This window comes from Armigeres subalbatus, chromosome 3 (assembly GCF_024139115.2).
Source record: "Armigeres subalbatus isolate Guangzhou_Male chromosome 3, GZ_Asu_2, whole genome shotgun sequence".
In the NCBI taxonomy this organism is placed as follows: Eukaryota; Metazoa; Arthropoda; class Insecta; order Diptera; family Culicidae; genus Armigeres; species Armigeres subalbatus.
The window spans coordinates 154,912,534-154,932,380 of NC_085141.1; the positions used below are offsets into that span (position 1 = coordinate 154,912,534).

Genomic DNA, 19,847 nt, shown 5'->3' on the forward strand with positions numbered 1-19,847 from the left:
GTGTATGTGTTTCCATCGTATACTACTTAAACACTCTGTTTGGAATGGGGTAGTCAGTGCACGACGTGCTCTCCATTATAATTTTCGTGAAGAACTTGAACTTTGGCGAAGTTCCTCCTCCGTTACTTCTTTCGCTGCTGTTGGGAGCTGCACATATATCACCATAATAGCATATTAAAACATTGAACATGCAATACAAGGTCATGGGTTCCATACCAATCGATCTGAAAGGTAGACACTATTCGGCGCGACCGATCAAGGGGCAACGTTTTCATTGATTGATTGGGGCAAACATGTGGATTGAACAACAAACCTTTGATTAAGGCATGCTGGTGGCGAAGGATATGGTGTGGAATAGGGTACAGCAACTATTAATTATCTATTTGTACGCTTCTTCGAAGACGGTAATGCCCTCATGCGTAAAAGTCTTCATTGTTACTAAACAATGTATTAAAGTGTGCTTTTAGTTGCTTAAGTATAGGTCCGACTAAATTATTGTTTACAGTCGAGTATCTGTTTTGGGGTATGAAATTAGTTTGAGTATCGTGGATATTAGTATAATAGAAGCGCGCTCTCCGAAACATTAGACAGGATACATGATTCTAAAGCATCGGAAACGGGACTCAGTATATGATTGATCATTTTTAAGTAGACTTTTACGATGGCATTTTGATTCACCATTATTTATGAAGGCAAAAAGAGAGGAAAAATAGAAATAAATAAATGACATTCTAGAATAAAAATAAAAATTCAAAATATAACCCCAAAATACAATTAAGATTATAGGTATTACATATATATTATATAATATAATAGATATGATATATGTTCGTTAAGCTCAGGAAAAGCGATTCTGTGCTCACTTTTAGTTTCACCACACCGCACAACGGGGACACAATTCCTTTACTGGTAAGTATTTCTTCCTTATATTCTTTCTTCTCCAGGTACTCACAGGAACCACACATCACAGGTAAGTCTGTAATAGTTCAGAAACTCTTTATTTTTATTACTATTATTTCAAAACTTTTATTCTAGAACTAACTAACTTTATTAACAACTATGCACAATTCAAATTAATTTCCCAACAGTGGGGTGGTAACTTGTTCACTGGTTTGTTTTTGTTCACGTTCGCTGATGGTTGTCGATGACGTCGGAAAGTCGTACAGAAAGAGGAATTCCTTGATGACGGACGTCTTTTTATAGTGGGCATGGTTTCTCCATCTAGTCTTCATCATAGTTGACCGGATAGAGCGAGATCGATCAAAAACGCATATTTCTGCAGGGCGCCATGTTCAGGATAGGATAAGCACAGACAAACAGACGTAACAGTTTGAACATTTTTCAGAAAAATCCATCGCCCAACTCCTCTACCACCATCTTGCGAGCATGTTGCACGAAACAATGTTTCGTATGACATTGTCACCAGAAGGCGCTGGAGTGAAATGTCAAACTCGAAGGATTACGACGCTAGCGCCTCTAGTTGTGAAACGCGCAATCGATCAAATTCAAATTGATCGTTGAAGTCATGGTCGATGGAAATTTCTCTAGTGTTACGTCTGTTTGTCTGTGGGATAAGGTTGATGCTATCGGTCGTCACAGTCCACACATAGATGGCGCGGTGATACTTCTTCGCGTATGCGAACAATATAATATAATGAGTTTTTAAGTTTCAATAAGTTTTTTTTTAAGTTTTCCTCTATTGAAGATAATTTACCATTTTCGTAAAGTAGCGTAAAACAGTTATTTTATAGCCAAAGATAATGGTACATGAGGCTCCTCATGTGTTCAAGTTTGAAACTCTGAGCACAATAGAGGTAGCCAAAAATTGGAAGATATTTAATGGCTACTCCATAGAAGCCTACTTCTTAATTTGCCAACAATTCATTATGGCAGCAAAAAAAATCCATGTTGAATTAGACATTTTCCATAAAAAATAGCAAAATGTCCATAAAAAAAAACCCTGATTCATCCACCTAGCGGCGTTTGTGCCTTTTCATGCATTATATACAAAGAGACCTGAGTAAGATTTTCCTAGCGTGTTTTTGTATAGAAATCGCATTTTGGCCATAACTTTTGATCCCATAGTCCGATCTGGCCAATTTTCAATAGGAAACACTAATGGGACAGAATTCCCCAACAAATCGGATCAAGATAAGTGCTTAAAAAATGAGTGAGTTTTATTTTGCTCACAAACATACACACGCACACACATACAGACAGACATCATTTCAATTCGTCGAGCTGAGTCGATTGGTATATAACACTATGGGTCTCCGGGCCTTCTATCACAAAATCGTCTTGTAAGTGAATATAAAGCCTTTTCGATGCAGAAAGATAAAAACAAAGGGAAGATGCAACAAATAAATATGAAATTTCTCTACATTATGCATAATTTTACACCATGGCTTGGGTCCCTTCTCATTGCTCGATCCCGGGCAATGAGAAAGCGGACTCTTTGGCTAAGGTGGGCGCTATGGAAGGTGATATTTACGATCGGCAAATCACCTTCGAGAATTTTTCTCATTAGTTCGTCAGGAAACCTTGATCAGCTGGCAGCAGAAATGGACAAATAGGGAGCTGGGTAGATGGCTGTATTCAATTCGCCCGCAGGTGTCAAAGCGTCCATGGTTCAAAAAATTGAATATAGGACGAGACTTCATTCGAACCATGTGTCGTACAATGTCCAATCACTACACTTTAAATGCACATCTTTTCAGGGTGAGGCTCTCGGAAAGCAATCTCTGTGTTTGCGGTGAGGATTATCAGGACATTGATCATGTCGTATAGGTGTGCGAGGAGAATCGCGGCTCCAGATCTACATTAACTGAACATCTCCGGGTCCGAGGAAAACAACCAAAGCCTATTAGAGAAGTGTTGGCGGGCCTTGATCTCGAATACATGTCCCTCGTCCACCAATTTGTGAAAGATGCTGATGTACGATTGTGATCTTAGTCTGCCCACCCCCTTGTCTGTCGTACCCCATATCGAATGTTGTCGCTGCGCGAACCAAAATTATTTTTTCATAAAACCAATCACGCTGTTGCATCGAGCACTGTAACGCGTTGGTCTAAGCCATACCGATGTTGATGTCATATTCAGAATTACAAAGTGATAAGTAGAGCAGAAAAAGCATAACTAATTTACATAAGGATAGCTAGGAACGGATATCACACACATATTAGAAGCTAAACACGCTCATGCGTAAGCGCATGTGGCAATAATCACTTTTCCTTTCTCCTTCGTCCTGCCAGGATACAGTGCTTTAGCAGGAACGATAAAAATGTTTCGGAATCATAGAAGCAAATGTTATGCAATAATAGAATATAAGCCGCGCCCTAAATTGTGAGCCCTTCCCGATCTGGCTGTAAGAACAAGCGAAATAGAATCGATCAAGGATAATTACCAGATCTGGATGGGCGTTAGTATGTAAGTTCAATACTATTGTATAGTGGTAGATCACCACACATTCAAGAAAGGCATTAAGCGCAAAGTGGAAAGATCACCACACATTAAGAAATAGTTGTAATGATGAAATAGAAATATATTTGTAATTTAATAACGAAAGCCCGAAAGAGAGCAAAGATGTAACTCAAAAATTTCCAAAATTGTAATTCGCAAACGTATCATGTAGAAGTAAGATTCATACTCCTCTGAATGTATCAAATAGAGTTAAGTTCGATGTTTTACTCCCGATTCTTTCATTAGAATCCGAAACTCCGGTCTGGTTTGATTCCTTGAATCGAAACAAGTTTCTCTGTAACAAGAGTAACAAGTAGTTCCTTGGAAAAGAAACCTCGCGGTGTGCATTTGCGAAAGACATCTCCCTAACCGGAGAAAGAAGTAGCTCCTGCACCCAGAAAATCGTGACAGTCTTGGTTCCTTGGTTCGAAAAAGTCTCTCCTTAACCCGAGAAACAAGTAGTTTCGAGGAAACAAAAAACGCCGACGTGCTTCTGCGAAAAACGTCTCCTCACTCGGAGAAATAAGTAGCTCTTGCACCCGGAATTCCTGTGACGGGTCCGTTGAGTCCGTCACAAATGTCTTCTTCTTGTTGTCCATTTCAATGTCTGTCGTTAACCCCTTGTGCCTTCCTGTCATTGTTGTCTCCCAAAAAAATGTTTGTCCCGTTACAGATGTGAAACATCGCCAAGAATGTCAACTATGTGAACATCAACAACCTAATAACTTAAGCACCCTAAATTCCTTTCCTTTCCTACTATATTATTGTGTTCCCTAACTTCGACCAAACCGCGAGTCTTTCGGTTCCCCAAAACTAACATTATGTGTAAAATTTAAGAAATGAATGGTTAAACTTGATTTCGGCTCCGTAACGCTTCACGGCGATTAAAATAAACACAAGATTAAAAAAATGCATAATTTTTATAAACAATATAGAAATTTTCAAGAAACAAAAATAAATTAGTAATTTTAAAAGTAATAATCCAAAAAGAGGGGCCCTCCTTAGCGGTGCGGTAAGATGCGCGGTTCGGTCTAGGAAATTTTCGGGTTGAAAATTTTCTCGACTTCCCTTGACATAAAAGTATCAAGATGGTCTTCCTTTCTCCCTTTCACCCTCTATCGTTTCATATTTGTTCGCGCCCTAGTGAACGGCTTTCAATCTGATGATTTTCAATTATCTTTCGATTATCTACTCCCTCATACTTTGAGTAGAACTGATCGATAAATCCGATAAACAAAACATTCATCACAATCACGGTCGTAAAATCTGTTTCACTTATTTATTTATGTAAATTTCCTTATTTTCTACGGAAAATTTCTATTTTAATAGGAGTTTTTTGTTTTAGTAATCAATTACTAAACAGCTGTTTAATACGAGTTTAGTACTTTCCATTTCATTCCACAAAACGTAGTGGAAACAAATGGAAAGTACTTAACTCGTCTTAGACAGGTGAAGACACTAGTTACTTATCAGCAGACGTTGTTCTCCATAGTAGGCGAGAATGCGTATGCAAATGTTTTCAATTCATTTTTCATTTATTTTGTTTACATCTAAACAGATAACACTGAATCAACAATTTGACGCCACGAGGCCGCATTTCTCCATCCTCGAATGAGCCTCACGCCCCACCCTAGCCCAATGGTAGAAATACTCGCTTTACGAGTAAGAAAAGAGTGTAGGGTATCCAATCATGGTTTGAACTAGTGAAAAGCGTATCATGGTTTGAACCATTTTGAAATCAGTAGAAATTACCATCTCATTGGCAGGAAATAAACCTAAAACAGTATGAATGGAATATTTAAGTATACTGGAAGTGATAGAGTTTATTTAAACATTCGTACATATTGTTTGAGTAATAAAATAAAGCGATTTAAAAACGTCCTGAATTTGCGCCAAATCCCCCCTACCAGTGGCATAATTTCAGAAAGCTCGTAAAGGACGCATTTTATGACACAGGAGTAAGATCAATAGATCAAAAGAACGTTATTTTCATCTGTAATCGATTGACGTCATCATACAATTGAGAAACAGTTTTAAATAGTTAATATAGTAACATTTATACAAGGTAAAAACTGATCATGGTTTGAACTAAATTCGTACCATGGTTTGAACTTGTAAATGCAGTAATGTTCTGCTGCTGTCCGCTAGGAGCGCTGCATGCGCCTAGCTGGAGCATTTTGTTTACATTTCCAATATGAGAAAATCGCAATTTTCATATCGATAATTTAGACGATTTTCACACGTTTCGAGTTACTAATCGAATGCGAGAAGATGAATAGTAAAACAAATTTGCTTTTCTACAGATTTCCTCAGCATTTCATGCATGTGATTAGTATTATATTTAGGAGCTGCTGGCTGCTGCAGTGGTTCAAACCATGGTACGAATTTAGTTCAAACCATGAACAGTGTAGTTCAAACCATGATACGAATCAAAGTTATGTAATTATTAAGTTTTTCGATGAAACTAAGCATAAATATGTGCACCCAGGATGTTTTTAGGAAGATAATGAACTAAGCTTCCATACATACTAGAAATCGCAGTTCTAACATGTCCCTTTAATGAAATAAATCAACTTTACTTTGACGGCTCATCTGAAACCCGCCATTTGGTTCAAACCATGATTGGATACCCTAATTGGGCCTACCAAAAATGTCGCGCTAACCTACTGCCTGCATTTATCTGGCGCTTGCTTTGTTCGCGAGTACGGGCAGAGCAAAGTCAAAAAGTAGGGCAGTATTTTGTTCGCGAGTAAAAATCACGGTCGCGAGTATTTGTGGCTACTTGGAACACAATAGATAAATTTCACTTGAGATAAACACAATAACAATAAACAAATGTGTTCTTGCTCGAACATCCGTGATAAACATGCTCCGATGTTGTTTTATGATATTTTGCAAATTACTCCGAATGACTAGCGAAGCTCCACGAACATTTTTCGGGATTCGTTATTCTGTTTTCTCTGCGAGTAGTAAGTAGGCAAGAAAAAGGCAAAACAAGTGTTCGCGAGTATTTTTCATTGCTTACTTTTCGTTTTGTGAGCAAGGTTCACAGATTTCCACCACTGCTAGCCAAGTCGTTTTGCACCTGGTCATCCTCGTCATCCTGGTCACCTCGCCCGCTGTACTTCACGCCGTCTCTTCTTCTTCTTCTTCTTGGCATTACATCCCCTCACTGGGACAGAGCCGCCTCGCAGCTTAGTGTTCATTCAGCACTTCCACAGTTGTTAACTGCGAGGTTTCTAAGCCAGGTTACCATTTTTGCATTCGTATTTCATGAGGCTAGCACGATGATACTTTTATGCCCAGGGAAGTCGAGACAATTTCCAATCCGAAAATTGCCTAGACCGGCACCGGGAATCGAACCCAGCCACCCTCAGCATGGTCTTGCTTTGTAACCGCGCGTCTTACCTCACGGCTAAGGAGGGCCCCCTTCACGCCGTCTCATACCTGCCGGATCAGAAGCGAACGCCATCTTTGCAGGGTTGCTGTCCGGCATTCTTGTAACATACCCTGCCCATCGTACCCTTCCGGCTTTAGCTACTTTCTGGATTCTGGGTTCTCGTAGAGCTGGTCGAGCTCGTGGTTGATTCTCCGCCACCACACACCGTCTTCTTGCACATTGCCAAAGATGGTCCTAAGCACCCATCTCTCGAATACTCCCAGTGCTTGCAAGTCCTCCTCGAGCATTGTACATGACACATTTGGTGCGGTGGTGAATCTTTTTTGGCCGCAGCTTCTTCTGGAGCCCGTCGTAGGCCCGACTTCCACAGATGATGCACCTTCGTATTTCATGACTAACATTGTTATCAGCCGTTAGCAAAGATCCACGGTAGACGAATTCCTCGACCACCTCGAAGGTGTCTATCGTAACACTGCTTCCCAGGCAGGCCCTGTCGCGCTCGGTTCCGCCCACAAGCATGTACTTTGTCTTCGATGCATTCACCACCAGTCCAACTTTTGTTGCTTCATGTTTCAGGCGGGTCTGCAGTTCTGCCACTTTGGCAAATGTTCAGCCGACAATGTCCATGTCAACCGCGAAACAATTACAAATCGTACTCCGTCTGTTACACCCGGCTCTCTGCATGACACCTTCTAGCGCAATGTTGAACAACAGGCACGAAAGTCCATCAACTTGCCTTAGTCCCCAGCGCGATTCGAACGAACTGGAGTGTTCGCCTGAAATCTTCACACAGTTTAGCACACCATCCACCGTTGCTTTGATCAGTCTGGTAAGCTTCCCAGGGAAGCTGTTCTCGTCCATAATTTTCCATAGCTCTACGCGGTCTACACTGTCATATGCCGCCTTGAAATCAATGAACAGATGGTGCGTTGGGACCTGGTATTCACCGCAATTTTGAAGGATTTGCCGTACAGTAAATCTGTTCCGTTGTCGAGCGGCCGTCAACAAAGCCGGCTTGATAACTTCCCACGAACTCATTCACTGATGGCTTCGGACGACGGAAGATGATCTGGGATAACGCTTTGTAGGCGGCATTAAGGATGGTGATCACTCGAAAGTTCTCACACTCCAGCTTGTCGCCTTTCTTGTAGATGGGGCATTACCCGAGCAAAGTCTGAAAACATAACGAGAGCATATAGAAAACACATTTTAAATTTGACATCAAATTGAAATCATAATTTGTTTTCAAATATGAATCATCATGATTGATTACATATTTTGATCTCATTTTGCTGTAGATTTCTAAATTGTATGATCTGACATCAAACTGTGTACTTATTTTGTTATCGGAACCAACATCAAATTTAGTTTTCGATTTGCTCTGACTGTTAATTTGTGCAGGCAAATGGCCAGCTTTTCCGGGCCCATCCCACAAATCCCACAATCCCATCAACAACATTGGTTTGACATTTATACTTATAGTACCGGTACTTTGGCTGCTACGCCGATACAAGCTAGATGTTGGTCACGCGAACAGGAGCGACGTAAGCAATCCTATACCTACTTATGAATCATCTGTGGGCATCGGGCCTTAGTCAGCATACTAAACAAAACGTTTGATGCATGTACCCTCGGTAGTAATCAGTAACCCATGGCTAAGAATTGAGATCGCAAAAAATTAGGACGACACAGCGGGTCCTCCCACGTACTCAATTTCAGAGGCCGTTGCTGCCGATCGACAGCGCATCTTTGCTTATTGAAGTCGTGATGTGAGCATATTTGCCCAATAAATGAATGATCCGATTCCGCCGACGACGACGGTGAGGTGTTGCTTACTGGTTAAAGTTCACCCAGCATTTACTAAATGTGCATTGGTAACGGGGTCAAAATCGGAAAGTGGGTAACAGTCTTAAGTACCACGGGTTTTTGTTTTGCAAATTTGCCCATTTCGTCATTTATTCATCCATTGATCGAACATCCTCCACACTACGAGATGATGACCATTAAGTCCGTCAAAATGTAGATCCACCCGCATCGCGTTGATAGTCGTGGGAAATTTGGTTCGAATGAAGTGATTTGGCACGGCTGTCAGTATTCGATAATGAGCTCCATTGATAAATCTATTAACGTAAAAAAAGTGATGAGTAGTTGTAACGCAAGGTTGAGCTTGAGAGCACTTTTCACGTTTAGTACTTTGATGTTTTGAAGAATTGATACACACGAAGACACGAGAAGGAAACGGTGAAGATCGATTGAGATTGAATGGATCTCGAGGGAAGAGCTTTATGAAGACAAAGTTTATGCTAAACTAGTGAAACATCCACACACTATCATCACAATAAGTAACCTTCATAATTAAAAGGAAATCGTTGACACCTTGTTCAAATCGTTTTAAACACAGTAAATAGGGGAAATGTTCCGATCTCCATCTCACTGTACATATATCCATCTTATCGCTAAACAAAGAAATACGGCACCAAATTCGTCGCTTCTTTTTGTCAACATGCGTGCTCACTGCTGAAAAAAATCACAAAAATAATAAACAAACCAAATTCCTTTCCATTGCTTTGTTTTTGATGGGATGGAAATAGGAGCTATGAGATGAAGTGGCGAACCGTTCCCCTATATTGCATACACTCGCTTCTTATGTGAATTCTGGTAATATTCCATTATGATTGGATGCTTCCATATTTGTCGTGCTTGGAAACAAGTGATTATTTAGGGCGAACCATCTCCAGATTATTCTTGTATGGGGTACAACGATTCAAACTCAGGTCGGTCGGACGTTACGATTCATACAAAATAAATAATCCATACAAAAAGTGTTACGAGGATGAGGGTGGGGAGGGGATTAAAAATTGCAATATTGAGCGTTACGTATTTTGTGAACGGACCAAAAACAGGGGTTGGACTTTTCTTATACTATGTACCATGTGTGATATAACAAAATTAAATTTGAAATCGAAAACTTGCGTTTATTATCCAGTCGAACGAAGGACAGACCAACCCCGTTCTGTTTACCGTTTGTTTTATTAAATTGCTTTCAGAATTTTTGAGAAGAGTTTCAAAAATTTCACGTGCGAATAGTTTTAAATATCATATTTCTGCTTCTTCTTTATGCAACATCAAAGCGACTCTGGGTTTTGCTTTATTTGATGTATATTTGATGCGTAGGTTGCCGGCCAAGGTAATGAACTGTGACATCTTATTCAAATTTATTCACCTCACTACCATAGTATGTACGTATTAGAGTCCTATAAGAAGAGTAACGTCATGTGCCACGTTTGACAGGTCTCCTGCTCGTTTGGAACGCGCATTTGTATGGAACTGACAGACGATTCTGTTCCAATTCTGACACTTGACGACACTGTTATTATAGTCACTGTAGTACGTATGTACCATACTTCGCAACGCCTAAATCCACTCTAACGGCAACAACTTGCAACACGCTAAGCGGAAGCAAATAAAAAATGAATCGATGCAGTTCCGATTTCATAACACTCAGAATTGCGTACATATTTATGTGATTTTCCCAATTCTGCATGCAGAAAAATGTTGCGGTTAAAATTACTTATCGAGGGATAATTTAAGAATATGCGCTGAGAATTTTCAGTAGAAACCAAACCCGTGTGATTTTTCCACGCGCGCAGCACAAATTAACTGTGACCATTGCGGAATGTATAGTCACCAGAGATGTTGTTATTATAGAGACACTCGGTACTAACACTCGAGGAAATACTAATATAATACCATAGAAGAAGAAAAAGAACAAGATGATGATGATGATGAAGAAGCGAGGAGCTTGTGATGCAATTAAGGGATTGGTTGATATACCGAAACTGTTTGCAAATTTTCAAGAGTTAAATAATTTTCTTCTTCTATAAAAATAAATTTCTGTCTGTCTGATTCTCATAGACTCGAAAACTACTGAACCGATCGGTGTGATTACCGAGGTTTTTGGGGCCGAACAAGCTTCTTATGGTGATTCGAGACCCCTCCCCTTTCTGGAAAGGGGGACTCCCATACAAACGAAACACTAATTTATACATAGCTCGAGAATTTGTCAAGAAAATAGAATCAAATTTGGCATGTGCAGGTTTTGGAAGGCAAGATATGTTTCTGTGGTAGTTCGAGACCCCTCCCTCCTCTGGAAAGGGGAACTCCCATACAAATGATACAGATACTTCTGCATAACTCGAGAGCTAATCAAGCACACGGAATCAAATTTGTTATATTAGGTTTTCGACGAAAAGAAATGTAACTATGGTGGTTCCAAACCTCCCCTGAAGAATCGAATCATTAAAAGCCATCTAAATAAATTGCGAATGTAACGGTGATTGTTAGATTTTCTAACAATTCTGCATAAGAACCTACCAAAACCTAACCAAAAACTATATAAAATGCTTGATTCTTATACAAATATTGTATGAAATTTGTTTGTGAGCTTACAGGTTTTGAATAAGAATCTAACAATTACGCATATGCCAAGTTCTTATACAGGTTTTGATAGGTTCTTATACAGAATTGTTAGAAAATCTAACAGTTCCAGTGGCTGGTTAGGTGTACTAAAAATCTACATATCTTTATTAGCAAATATCAATATCAATATAATCTAATCAATATTGTTCGAAGGTGCTCACACAACCATTCTCCTTGATAGTCCGGTTAGATGCGCGGCTACAAAATAAGACCATGCTGATTTGCAAAATTTGAGAAGTTGGCGCCGGCGACAACTTGCCTACTGTTTTCACGTGAAAAGTTTTCACATTCAAATTGCAATCATTATCGTCTGAAAATGATTCCGCACAACACTGGTCGAAAGTGCATATTTTTGTTTACGTCGCAATTTCTACCGTCCCGAGAGAGAATGAGAGATTTAGATGTTCAGAGAACAAGTGAAAATCGCTTATGCCAGGAATTGAATTGAAGTATGCCGGAAAAGGAATCGCTGTGACTGAAATACATGCTACACCTCGTTAATTTAAATCAAATAAAAGCTTTTTGAATGGATGTTTAGCAAGAATAGCTATTTTTTAAGCAGAAGTGAACCCCATTGCCCCCTCCCAGGGTCTCCAGAACCACATTGCCCTTCCCATGGTCTCCAGTTAGCCTTGCGAGCAAAGGCGTAAGATTGTCAATCCAGAGATGGCGAGTTTGATTCTCGTTCCGTTCTAGGATGTTTTCGAGTGGGAAATATTCTCGACACCCTGGGCAAAATATCGATTTTGCTCCACAGTGCTTATCTGATTCTTTATCACGATCTGAGTGTCCTCTGAAAATTTGAGCTCAATTGGAATAAAACTGATTTAGCACAAGCCGTTTCAAGTTTGCATGCAAATTAGTATGGGGAAATTTATTTTTTCATTGTACTGTTAATGACGCTTCCCCATCTCAGAACTCAGAACATGTTAAAGAATCAGATAAGCACTGTGGAGCAAAATCGATTTTTTGAACTAACCTAGTACTCATTGTACTTGCCACACCAGATACATACTCATGCAATGGCGGGCATATAAAGCTTTCAATTAGTAACTGAGGAAATGCTAATAGAATAGGTACTAAGTTGAAATGTAGAGAATGTAGAACCATTGAAGAAGAAGAAGTCTGACCTAAAATTATCGATGAACCGATTACGCCAAAAGTGCTGGTACCCCACAATTACAAATACTCTATCCCCGCCAGTGTGTGTATTACATATTTTCAGCAATGTCCCATTAGACAATATTATAAGAACACTTCAGCGCTACAAGTTTGTCAAATCTCATGAATTGATATTAACCTTCTGAGGAAAAGTTCTGGCAAAATCATATAAATAATTTTACAACACTGAAAATCTGTATGGATAAAAACTTCGGATCGTTAAAGATTTTCCATAAAAACAAGAATATATTAATTATTTTATGTTTTTTTTTGCATCTCATTCGTAATTTTGTTTTCCATTTTTACAAAATAAATAATTTATTTACATTAGAAAATATCCTATTATACGATAAGGGTCTTATGAGAAGGTAATCTGAGTGGAGAAAAAAATCAATGGGGCATGGAATTGAGCTACCAGCACTAGCATCTGAGCAAAGGTACTGCCCAGCGAAGGAGTCAGATGAATGATCCGATCATGGAGAAACAAAAATAAGATTATAACTAAACGACGACTCTAGTTTTATGGGGTGGTGTATAGATGACTGGGATGGTGAAGTGAAGTAGAACATCGGTATCCTAGAAATTAGGATCGTAATCTCGGTAATACCGCCTCGAATTCGTGTTGTAGTGACTGCTTGGCGGTGGTGGGGCGTGATGGTATGGTGGGTACATAGCCATCACTGGTGGCGGAGGTTCGTGCAACATAAAGGCCGCATCCTGTAACCGGTGGTGATGGTGATGATGTCCCGACGGAGGATAATGCGAACCCTTGAGGTTGTAGTCGTCGTAATAGTAGCTATCGTTTGTCGGATGACGTTGAGAGCGCCAACTGTCGTAGATATTCGAGGCACTGCTGCCATGCATGGAGTTGGAGAAGCGCTGAAAAAAAATGTAAAAATTGACCATGATGAACATTTCAGAACCAGCTACAAACCTTTGGTTTCACATCGTGCCCATGGTCGTCCCACGCGTCGTCCAAATTGTACAGATCTTCCGAACCATAGTTGTCAATGCCTCCCATATGGTTCTTGTTCAGCTCGTTCAACATATCTGCAGTCAGTGGCGTTGGTGCCTTCTTCTTGGCTGCCTTTTGACGATTTATCAACTGAAATAAAATAAATTGCATTCAATCGGCACAAATTTTACCCAACTACTATGACTTACCACTGTGACGCCGAAAAGTATCACGAAGAGAAGCGAAGCCAACCCAATGACAATACCGGCTATTGCCCACTGAGGTAACAGTGTATCCTCCTCCTCGAGATCAACCGGTGGAAGAATCTGCTTCGGGATAACTAAAAAATATGAGAAAATTTTCAGTGACCGTATTATACAACGCATAAAAAGTGTCATTATTATCGAGGTAACCAACCGGTGAAATCAGTCGACACCGGATCGACTTTGAATCTGCCCAACAGGAAGACCTCCTTTACGCGAGGTACCGCCGATTGCAGATTCTCCTTGGTTCGTTTGTTCTGCATCTGCAAGTCTCCATCGTCCTCTTCGTCCAGATCCGTGCTAGGCTCAACAGTGGTAGTCGGCAGCGGAGCAGGCGTCAGCGCCTCGTGGAACAGCCGTTTGATTTGCAGCGTGTTGACGTCCTCCGTCAGGTCAGCCAGTTCGACAAAGTAATCCACCAGGACGCTTCCCTTGCTGAAGCTGTCGATGCGCACCTTCTTGTACCATTTGCTGAGATTGTGCGCGTTGCTGTAGACTTCGTTCAGTTGAGCCTCAACATCCTTCGCCAGTTGCTTCCATTCGGCTGTGTTGTGATCGAGCAGCTCCGGTACCCAATTGACTCCGTCAACTATGCGGATAGTACCGGCCAGGTCACACTCCGAATGACACAATCCTGGCTCCGTTGGTCTGAAAGTGGTAATAGGTTGACATTTGTAGGGTTACCTTAATAAACAATGATAATAACTCACCGTGGCGTTGTGGTCGTAGTGGTGGTAGTCGTGGTTGTTGTTGTCGTCGTCGTAGACGAAGCCAGCAGCTTTTCTAGTAGTTCTTGTTGTTTCTGCTGTTCCAGAAGTTTTTCAATCGAGAGTGGAGTCGTTGAAGGGGTTGGCCATCCGGTGAACTCAGTTGTTGCACGAGTTGGTGGTCCTTTGCGGATCAATATATCGGGGGCTGCTGGTCCTTCGGCGTGGGATGGTTTGGGAGTGGTAATACGACCAACACCCGGTTTCTTGACAGTGCCCGGGCGACTGGGGAAAACCACTTTGTAGCTGTTTGCACCGCTTCCTGCTGTGCTGCTGGGAGATGGTGGATGCGGATCCGAATCGTTGAATCCAGTAGGAAGCAGTGCCGACACTTCTTTGAACTGGATCTTGCTTAGCAGACTAGTTGGGTCGATAATCTCTGGTTCCGGGACCTTTTCGTTTGCGGGAGGTTTGTAGCCTGGAGGCAAAAACTTGTTGACATCTTCATTAAATGAAAGGGAAGCCTTCGTCGATGATTCTTGCTTTGGAGCCTTGTATCCTGGTGGAAGGAATTTGCTAATATCTTCAGTGAACACTATTTTGGATTCTTCCTTAGGTGCCTTATAACCAGGAGGCAGGAATTTGTTGATGTCATCATCAATCACAGATGGTGCTGTGGTAGTTGGTCTCTTCGTTGTCTTGAAGCTCTTGTATCCTGGAGGCAGAAGTTTACTTACGTCGTCCTCAATAACAACTGGCTTTGGTGCCTTTGTACTTGGCCCTATGTCTGCGGGAGGTTTATATCCTGGTGGTAAAAATGAACTAACATCAACCTTCTGCACCTTCTTTAGAACATCCAATGTTCCATTAGGTTTCTCATTGAATTTTATCTTGCTGATCAATTCCTTCAAATTATTTGTGGTCTTAACTTCCTCTTCAGTTCGATTCAAACGATAGTCTTTCGGTAATAAGGAGCTCAGCTCTTGAACTGGAACACTACTCTTGTAAGATCGACTGATGTTCGCTGGCCGGAATCGACCTCCAATTTCGGGTTTCAATGGTTCTTCATTTAAAACATCCTTAGCAGCGGCCAGTGTTTCAGGGGTTGTACTGCTGACGCCAAACTTTTTCAGCTTGTAAGCGCTCTTCTGTTTATAATCCGGTGGAAGCAGCGCAGCAATATCATCTACAGCAATCGTTTCAAAGTTGATGCTTTTGATTATACTCTCAGTAGCAGTTGTTGGTTTTTGTGAGGGTGTGAATCCAGGTCGCGGTTTCTTCGTGGTGGAAGCTCTGTTGTTTGGTTGGAACTTTCGAATGTTGACTGGAGGCAATGATGCGTTTGGCACTTTCGGGTCTTCCGTAACCATTTCCTTCAAAACTGGGAATTTGCCGGTCAGTACACCACTAGACAGCTCAGATTGAACTCTGTCAAGCTTGTCGATTATGCTTTCAGTGGACTGAACATTCAGTGTCTTCTCGGTAGTCGGTGTCTCAGAGTCATCCGTAACAGAAATCACCGTTTCATGAGGAGCAACAGTTGTCTTTTCGACTTCCTGACTGCTTACGGTAGTTATGTCTAGTTCATCGCTCTCATTGCTGTTCTTGGCATCAAGCTCGGATAAGCTTTGTTTTTTCTCATCTTGTTCAACTTGAGGAAACGGTAAAAATCGTGCACCGGAGACACTTCTACTTGTTTGAACTGAAGCCACCACCACCCAACTTTCAGTGGTTACATTCGAAGATAATTCTGATTCCACTAAACTGCTGGCCGAGTGTTCGGTGGTTGTGCTTGGTTCGAGGGTTGTCGATACTGTAGTTGTGCTAGGCGCAGTTGGAGCCGCAGAGGTGGTCTCAAGAGGAATAACACGCGTTGTATCTGCTTCAACTTCTTGCTCTCGTGAAATGGGGATAACCGATGGCGCTTCTTTAACATCCTCTTCTGAGAAAAGTAGTGTATCGATGTCCTCTTGCGGTTCCTCGGGAGTTGCTGGCGATGGTGCTGGCCTAAGCTCCGGCTTTACTGTTGTAGTTGCCTCAAGCTCTTCATCATCATATACGTATTCGTCGTCATATGCCGAATCAACTGGCTTCTTATCCTCTGGTAGTGGAGCAACGGATGATACTTCTTTCTTAGGCTCTTCAGTCTCTCCTTCTTCTTCTTCTTCGTATTCGCCGTCTTCCAACTCTTCCGAACCTGAGTGTGGTAAGAAGAAATTGTCGGTCAGAATCACCGTATGATCTTCTATCTGGTCGGCATTGCTGGTCTGACTGTCGCTTTCCTTCACCACATCGTAGTACTCGTTATCACTTATATTGTTTAAGCTGCCACCCCGCTCTTCATTTTCGTACGCCTTAGCTGTAGTGGAACTCGTAGGAGCACTAACAGTAGAGCTCACTGCTTCCTGATGTTCCTCACTTTCTTTCTTCAAGTTTCCTTTCTGCGCTTGCGTTGGCTGGAAATCTTTGATTTCCTGCTGATCATCAACGAATTCATTTGTATCTTTGCCATCTTCGATGTAGTCATCGTAATCATAAATAACTTCAGCCGATTTTGCCGATCCATTGTGAGTGATGTTGATCGATGGAATCACCGGGCGAGCTGGCAGGTGGATAAACCGGGATTGGGTTGCAGTCTTTGGTGTCGTTGTCGTACTGGTGGTGGTGGACTTTGGCTTAGCTGAATTCACGATGGGGCTACCGCGGGGGGGTGAAGCATTGCTAAGAGCAATAACCCGCTTGGAATCGAATGCTGGACGAAGCGTGTTAGGTGCTGGCGTGCTAAAAGTGAAAAAAATACAAATATGCGTCAATTAAATAACATAGACATTTTTTATTACAATTCTAATTTTTCTTTTTCATTGGCATTACATCCCACTGAGACATTGCCGCCTCGCAGCTTAGTGTACATTAAACTCGCCCACAGTTATAAACCGCAAGGTTTCTACCATTTTTGCATCATGAGGCTAACACGATGATACTTTCTGCGTAAATCTGCGTATATTAAGGTAAGTATCATTTATTCTCTTGTTGTAGTATTCACACTATATTCATTTTACCACACAAGAACATGATTTCAAAATAAGGTAGATTAGGTTACGATAACACAGAAACAGTTAACAATGTTAATCGTGGAACCACCCCTTATAGATGGTGAGTGCTAGTAGTGGACCCCGTGCGTATAATGGACCCCCTAAACAAAATTGCATTAAGGTCGTTTTTCATAATGTCATTTGGCATTATGGCCGTTTGGCATAATGGTCATTTGGCATAATAGTTGTGCACATGTGTACATGTAATCATCAATTTCGAAACTTATACATAATATGTTCAATTATTTATAATTATTGTCACTTTAACATTATAAGAGAGATGTTTTGAATTGATTTTTCGAATTAAAATTCAGATTCTATCAAAACTGAAGTTACTTTGGTAGACTTTTTATTATCTGCCTATTTCACTTCACTTCACGATAATTTTTTTACCTCTGAAGAAGCAGCAAGATCGTCGTTGACTGAAACAAACTACAAAATACGGAAAGTCAAATAGCAAAATTGTAAGTGCTCAAGAGCAAAAACAATGTTACACAAAAAAAGGCAATACAAAGCAAATGAAGTTATTTCTGCATATATTCATCTCTTTAAAAACATACATTGTCGTTCATAAGTCTAAAAAGTATAAGCTTCTTTTTTCAAATAATGCATTTGTCAGGCATATCACAAGGGAGAATATGTATGGTTCCTATTCTTAATATATGCATTATTCAGTTCTAGGGAAGGGAATATATAGCTCCCTCTTTCAAAGGATGCATTTTCTTGGCGAAGGCAAGAAGAGATTTAATTCATTTGTTCAATTAAGGCATTTGCTCGTTTTAAGGCAAAAGAGGATATGATCCCTTCTTTCAAAAGATGCATCTTCCCGACAGTTACATCAGAGAAGATATGGTTCCAATTTTCAAAGGATACATTTGCCCGGTAGATGGCGGAATACGATATGCTTCCTTCTTCCAAATCAGCCATTTGCTCGGTTTAATGCGAGAGAAGATATGATATGATCAGAGGATGGCAGAAGGTCAAGTAGAAGGGAAAGATGAGATTCCTTCATTCAGAAGATGCATTTGCTCGCAAAAGGTAAAAGACGACATAATTTCTTTGTTGAATTCAGGCGTTTGCTCGGTTAAGCGCAAAGGAATATATAGTAGACCTCTTCATGTTTTCAAAAAGTATCAAAAATTCAACCAGTCAGCTCAGAATCACAATTCTTATGCTAAAATATGTCTCCTGTCAAATTTTCAGCTAATTCAAATAAAATTTCGAGGTGGCTCAAGTCGATTGAGTTTTTTTTTTGCTATTATCAATTTTGGAAAAAATCTATCAAGAGATATAAACGTCGAAAACTATCGCAACAACCTCTATACGGAAGCTTTTGATGTGCTCTACAAGTCTTGTGAACATTAGGATTCGTTCCGTTCACGTTTTGTTTATGTTAAAATGATTTTTAAGCTTTTAAGTGCATAAAAATACTGTTTCCCCCTGTGTAACCTGCTACTGCGCCAGGAAATCACCCATTACGCACTATTGCACTCGGCGGAGGGTTCGCCTTGCTCGGGTTACTGTTGACATCTGACTGAGGGATAACAGTGCTTAGCTGCTTGCTCATCATCAACACCAAGGCGGCATAAACAGTATATAATATAGAGCGGTATACAACAGGGCTGTCTCGCCCCACACATCCCCCTTTCTCTCCGGATTGTTTTAGTGTAAGTGTTTTTGTTCGGTGTTCTGCAATAATAACTTCTCTATTTTATTTAAATTCACTTCCATCGTCTTCGACGTGTTCAGGTTTCCTCTATAGCGTTCATGTCAAATTTACGTATCGATATGCTTGCCATTACTCTCTGCCTTGAGTATCGATCGTCGCCTTGAGTTATCTTGTAGTTTATCTTAGAATTCAGTTGAAAAAACAAACAGAAACCTTGAAATCCTCAAATCAAGCGTGAGTCGAGATATGCCGGACTTCTACTTTTTCAATGGCACTACACTCTAAATGGGACTTGGTCCCAACTCCCTTGTTATACCCGACATTCCATGAATATGTATCTTGTCTTTTTTTTTTTTTTACAAGGAGAATGCATTTACACACTAACCCAGTACACGTGCATTGTAGTTGCCAAACTACCACACGGAAGTGTACTGGAGTGTCGGACTCGACCATACCGGTAATACCGACTAAACTCCCTTGGGCTCCACCATCGTTTCCCCAGGAACTACCTCGCAGTACTACTTCTGGGGGACGGCAGTACTAAGCGTACTCACTCATTATCGCTCACACAGGCACTCGTCCCACGCGAGACTGACTTGGGTGCTCGCACCCCATTCACTCCATTTGAGTCTTACTTGGATGCTCTCCCGGACGCTCCGCTG

General features: G+C 40.9%; 1 protein-coding gene across 1 annotated transcript in view; it reads right to left on the minus strand.

Annotated features, from left to right (window-relative positions):
* Window positions 1–12,746: 12,746 nt before the first annotated feature.
* The window catches only part of LOC134225133 (mucin-2), a 287,374-nt gene continuing 280,273 nt past the window's right edge, over window positions 12,747–19,847 (minus strand). Inside the window, exons 5-9 of the mRNA XM_062704951.1 lie at window positions 14,428–17,205; window positions 13,872–14,365; window positions 13,664–13,794; window positions 13,434–13,604; window positions 12,747–13,378 (exon numbers count right to left, since the gene is read on the minus strand). Coding sequence (XP_062560935.1) covers window positions 13,076–13,378; window positions 13,434–13,604; window positions 13,664–13,794; window positions 13,872–14,365; window positions 14,428–17,205 — 3,877 coding nt within the window. The 3' untranslated portion in view covers window positions 12,747–13,075. The remainder of the gene's footprint in view (window positions 13,379–13,433; window positions 13,605–13,663; window positions 13,795–13,871; window positions 14,366–14,427; window positions 17,206–19,847) is intronic.